This window comes from Stegastes partitus, unplaced genomic scaffold, assembly GCF_000690725.1.
Source record: "Stegastes partitus isolate 25-593 unplaced genomic scaffold, Stegastes_partitus-1.0.2 Scaffold143, whole genome shotgun sequence".
In the NCBI taxonomy this organism is placed as follows: Eukaryota; Metazoa; Chordata; class Actinopteri; family Pomacentridae; genus Stegastes; species Stegastes partitus.
This window is the reverse complement of record NW_007577874.1, coordinates 803,495-809,467: the sequence shown is the minus strand read 5'-3', so window position 1 is coordinate 809,467 and position 5,973 is coordinate 803,495. Positions and strand designations below refer to the sequence as shown.

Here is a 5,973-nt window from a genome sequence, read left to right as displayed (position 1 = left end):
TACTACCTTTAACATGTCCTGTGTTCATGACACATGGTTCTAGTTTGTTTGTACCATCAGATGAGAACATGCTGATTCATTTAATATATTAAAGACAGAACTGAGCTGCTAGTTTGGTGCTTTTCCTGCCGTCTCCTAACAGAAAACAATGCTTCCCGTCATCATTCAGTCTACTTCCTGTTGTTATGATGCCCTCTACGTGTTTGGTGGCGTCGTCGGGGTTCTGACCTTGAGCGCTTCGGTCTGCAGGCCGAGTCCTTTGGTGCAGAGCTCCATGACGCTGTAGGAGCAGAAGGTGTCGCGCACCCTCAGCTGGCTGACGGCCAGCAGCCACAGCGCCGGGTTGGACTCCAGCTCCACCGGAGGGATCAGGATGGACTGGTGGCCCGAGTAGACGCTGAAGGACGACACGGAAAAACGCCTCATTAACGAGGGGTAGTGGTAACGCAGGTAAGTTAGTGAGTCAAGAAACACACAAAAATGGAGAAAAATACACTTTATATTACAGTTAAATGCAGAAATCTGAGTTAGAAGGGGTTTATTTAGGATTAATCAATCAATCAATCAATCAGAGTTTATTTGTACAACACTTCATAAAAATGCAACACAAAGTGCACAAAATATTCACATTTAAGAAGCTGCAAACAGAGAATTTTTTTTTTCTCTGCAAAATATTGATTACTTTGTTATCAAAGCAGTTGGTGATTAATTGTTGAGAAATAATCAATTAATTGTTGGAGCTTTAGTCTACGGGAAAGAAACCAAAAAACATCCATTTTAGAAGACTGGAATCATAGAATTTAGACTTTTAATCATCAAAAAAAGTCAGCTGAAGGTGATTTACTCGTCGTTCCTCTGCTCATTGATGGCTTCAGCTTTCGACTGAAAGAACAATAAAAGCAGTCGAGATGCTTCTCTGCACTGAACTGAGCAAACAGACTTGGTTTCAGAATCTGTCCGTTACTTCCTGCACATTTTGGGTTTTTCCCAACCTGGAGGAGACTTCAGACCAGAGGGCTGAACTATGGAGCGAGATTAGTGCGTTAGAGAGATATGTTGAGCCTGAAGTCAGAGTTTTCAGTGAAGGTTTGTTTTAACCTGCTGGATCTCCATGGTAACTGATGTTGTGGAGCTAGGTCTCCATGGTAACTGATGTTGTGGAGATTTAAATCATCTGGAAGGAGGGAATGTGTTTCATCTGCAAACCTGTTGAGTTGTACGTTGCTAAAACCACCAAAAGACGCTGCATAGTTACAGCATCACGCACTGGATGCATCATGTTGCCATGGAAACCTACATGTATTCAGCTGGCGATGCAGAAATCACATATTTGTGTTTTTATGTTTGATCTGTTTTCACTGCTGGAAAAAAAAGTATCATTCTACTGGTACTTATTACAGAAAATATTCAGTCAGTAACATTTATTTTGCTTTGATTTAACCAAAAATGTAATTAATTTCCTGCATTATGGGACAGTGTCAGACCTAAACACACTTTAATACAAGATCAGGTTTAAATAAATGATGTTTAACAGCTTTAACGTGCAGCTGCATCGATCAGCAAAATAAATACATGAACTCAGTTTTCCAGCAGCGTTCCTGTCCTGCATCGTTTGCAGTAGCAGCACTTTGTAACGTCGTACAGTTTTGTATTGCTCATTATTCGCCATTAAAACAACGTGTTGACTGATTCACGTTAAACTCCTTCTTTTATGTGAACGAACACAGAGTCTGAAGCAGAAAGTCTGAGTTAAAGGAAGCTGATAACCACCTACATGATACCTGCTAACTTTGATGGCGGTTTTAGTTTTATTTTACACATAGAAGGTCTGGATGTGTGGCCTCGTAGAGCAGAACTCAGATCCAGGAAACACCAAAGAGTTCAGTTTCCTCCAGGATGGATGTAAAGTTTATTTGCAGTAAAACTTTACGCCTCGACACCTGATGCTTCGATTTGGACCATTTCCTCTCACGTCTGCCTGTCAAGTCTTAACAACTAGGACGAAGCGCAGCGTTAAAACGGGTTTTTCTGAGCAGCACCGACCTGCACAGACACCAGAGGACGAAGCCCAGGCCGCAGTAGGGATCCAGGCAGATGGCCACCTCTCTGGACGGGTAGAGCTCACACTGCAGCTTCACCGACCGGCAGAAGGCCCCCACTGCATTGTGGGACATCTGGAGGGACGAGGGGGACAGGGAGAGACACGACAACACGCAAAGAGACGAACGGGAACGAGACGGAAACACTGGCAGTTAACTTTGACACTCACACAGAGAAGCTGCTGCAAAATGTGCTTTAATTCAGCCTTTTTTTATTTTCACATTGTTCTCGTTACGCTGCAGCTGAATTTCACTCTAGGAGGTAAAAGCAGTGAACAAAGGAGGGAACATGCACTTTCTATGGATTTGTAGAGAATAAGGAGCCTGAAGACCAAACAGGTACAACTCCTGCAGTGTTAGAAGTAAATGTGGAAACACATAGAGCAGCTGAAATGTCTACCTTTTAGATCTTGATCTTGCAGCACAAACTAAACTCCGTTCACCTCCACTGTCCTGGTGAAACTTCAAAATAAAATGTCTCAAATTAAATCTAAAAAGCCAAACTCTAGTCATTTTTGCTTTGTTTTATTTGTCTATTTTCTGCAGCTTTTGGTAAATTTGATGAACATTAACGTACCAACAATAATGTTAACATCCCAGTTATACAGACTTATAAATAAAGATTATTTTAAAAATGTATTATTATCACTTGCATCAAATTTGTGGCTGACTTTTCAAATGTTATTCTAAGTAAATAAAATATATAAATCAGGGTTTAATTCTGCTGCTGGCAATTAGATTTTGGGCTTTTTTGTTTTTGCTTCCATCATTTTTCCTCTTTCAGACTAAAATGTATGATTTATTTTAATGAACATCATCTGGTGGACATTAATGCATTTGTGCATATTTACAAAACATTCACAGCTTGATTTAATTCCTAAAAACATGACTGTCAACAGTATTTTCTGATTTTAGGAGGGATAAAAAAATATTTAAAATGTGAAATCCTCCGACTTTGATATGTTTGACTTTAATAAGTGTGGTTTTATAAAAATAATCTGATTTTCGTTCTGGAGATTGATGCAAATTAGGCCACATTTAATAAGATAATACCTCATTTGCATGTAAACAACAGCAAAAACTAATTGTGTCTAACTGGGTAGTTTCACAGTGAGTTCATTTTTTACCTCTAAATCGTGGTTTCTAATCGTAATTGTACAAAACATCGGTCAAAATGAGGCTTTTCTCCAAGTCGGAGCCACAAATCTCCACTTCAGACAACAAACGTTTTACTCCCATCGATAATCTGAAGGTTTATTCAGAAGGGTTTGCTCTTAAATCAATCCTAGCCTCATTTATAGAATTTTTTATTCCCTAAAACATGGTGAAAATCCATTTTTTCCTTGCTGTGTTCAGTATTTTCTGATTTATGGAACGCAAAAACACAACATCGACATAAAAAAATTCAGCTTTCTGTTATTTAAAATGAGTGCAAATTAACCCACATTAAAGGTCACTCAGCGTATTTCAACATAAAACAAATAAAACCAGACGTATCTTTGAGCCAACACAGCAACTTATTAGACTCATTATAATAAATTCATCTTTAGTGTTTTTTTATTCAAATAAAGGCTCAATATGGTGAAAAATCTATTTTACTGTGTTTTCTGGTTGTTTCAAACTTAGAGGCATAAAATAAAAGCTGTAAAGTTATAAAGGTTTGTGCCATTTGAGGAGGGAAACGGTTCAGTTTGGAGGATTAAAGCTGAGCTGACCTGAACTCCGGCCAGCATCCCGGTCGTGGACACGCTGAAGTCCAGATAGGCCAGACCGTCGGGGTTGGTGGGCTTATAGAGGGCCGGAGGCTTCTTCTTTGGCAGGTCATCTGCAGCACAGACACATATTTATTTCATTCGACTCCAGAGGACGGTCGGCTCGCCTCGGCTCCTCTCACAAACTCTGACCCGAAGCTGAACCCGCAGAGCGAATCCAGCAGCTTCAAACGCTGCTCTGACGGAGGATTCACCGTCTGACGGAAAGAAGCTGCTTCAAAGCACAAAGCTGATGACATTCGATGTTTTTCTGACTGTCAACAGAACCAGCGCTGGATGTGTTCTTCTGCATGAGCATCATTTGTGTTCTTTATTAAAGTGAATAAATGCAGCGTGAACCCTGCTCTCATGCAGGTTAGTCGTCGTTTCAGTTTGTCAGCAGCTCGATCAGGAAGGTTCACGTCCTTTAAACGTTACGGCCTCTCATGGAGATAACAGCCTTTATCGGTTTTATGTGTTTCATAAATCCTTCTCAGCAGAGGAATGCAGGTTGTAATGAAAACCAGGCCGAGGTAATAATAAAACTAAGATAATGATTAATTTACACCCAGCAGGTTGATTTAAAGTCATTCTGGGATAAGAGGTGAGCAGCTGGTAAACACAAAAATACTGAAAAAACTGAAATTAAATGCACGTTAGGAGCGACATTAGCTGGAAACTGTGACTCTGTCGATACTCTGACATCATTCACAGCCTCATTTATAGAACTTTTTATCCCTCAAAACAAGGAGAAATCCATGTTTTATGGCTGTGTAGAATAAAAATCGATAATTAAAGTGTAAAATCATTTAACTTTAACATGTAAACAAAAAGAAAACTTTGCAGCTGGTTTGATCAAAAATGTTGATTTCTGTTCAGGAGATTAATGCAAAATTAGCCCTCATTTAACGAGACAGTATCTAATTTGCATATCAAAATGTAGTATTTCAGAAAACTTGCATTACAACAGCCAGTTGACCCACTGTAAGTAATGAGCTTTATGGTGACGTCTGTTTAAAATGTTTGCCCATGAATTGTGGTTTCCAATAAAAATGTCTTTTTAAAGGCATCTAAAAACAACTCGGAGCCACAAATCTTCCCTTCAGCATCACTTACAGACACCAAACTTCCCAGTTTTATGCCCGTCTATAGTCACAGAAGGGTTTATTTATGACTCATTCACAACATGACTCATAGAACTTTTCTGATTAACGGAGGGATGAAGAGCGATTTCCAAAATGTTCATGAATGTTTAAACCTTTGACTCTAAAATGTCTTTTGAAGCTGGTTTTATGAAAAGTTCAGATTGCTGTTGTGGAAAGTGAAGCTAATTCTGGTATATTTATTTATTAGGGATTCCTGATTTGCACATTTAAACCTTGTGTAGCATCTCTCACTACTTCTGACCATGAAGGACCGTTCACTCTGAGGTTAAGTTGAAGCCAAGCAGCTGTGATAGTAAAGAATGAGACTGAATGAATGCTCTCTGTACCGGTGTCCAGGACGGGAGGCCAGTTCCTGATGTCCACAGTGGCCATGGCCTCTTTGGAGCGCAGCAGCTTACAGATGACCGCCGTGGTCATCACGCAGGCCGAGTGGCTCACCTGAAGATCAGAAGATGAAATTAAATACTGCAGCTGTAACTAGAGGAGGAAGGAGCCTTGAATCAAATAAGGGCCTGACCTCCACGATCATCTTGACGGTGGGCAGCGTGGTGGAGATGTTCTGAGGGTGAGGCGGCCGCACCGTGATGGGAACGCAGCCGGCGTACAGGCAGCCGTAGAAGGCCGCGATCAGGTCAATACCTGCGGGAACAACACAGGTGTGAATGAGCCTCACCTCCACAAATGCCTACATGCTGCTGTTTGAGTGCGTCCTGTCCGACCTGGTGGGTAAACCAGAGCGACGTGGTCTCCCTCCTGCAGGCCTCCCCTCTCCATCAGCAGCGCCGCCACTCGCTCGGCCCTCTTATGCAGCTGCAGGCAGGTGAGGGAGCTCGACACCGCCCCCTGCAGGACAGCAGACAGGTGGTTAAAAACACAGGAAGAAGTGCTGCTGTGCTGAAGTTTAGCTCTATGGTTTCATGTTCACATAGGGATGCTGCAGGGTTATTTATTTCAGAA

The 5,973-nt window shown here is 41.3% G+C and overlaps 1 protein-coding gene across 1 annotated transcript in view; it reads right to left on the bottom strand.

Moving 5' to 3' along the window:
• Positions 1-228: 228 nt before the first annotated feature.
• LOC103355343 (disco-interacting protein 2 homolog C-like) overlaps positions 229-5,973 on the bottom strand; it is a gene marked incomplete at its 3' end in the record, with an annotated part of 72,465 nt that continues 66,720 nt past the window's right edge. The window contains exons 26-31 of the mRNA XM_008279091.1: positions 5,736-5,859; positions 5,534-5,655; positions 5,343-5,454; positions 3,815-3,924; positions 2,044-2,174; positions 229-397 (exon numbers count right to left, since the gene is read on the bottom strand). Of these exons, the coding sequence (XP_008277313.1) occupies positions 229-397; positions 2,044-2,174; positions 3,815-3,924; positions 5,343-5,454; positions 5,534-5,655; positions 5,736-5,859 (768 nt within the window). The remainder of the gene's footprint in view (positions 398-2,043; positions 2,175-3,814; positions 3,925-5,342; positions 5,455-5,533; positions 5,656-5,735; positions 5,860-5,973) is intronic.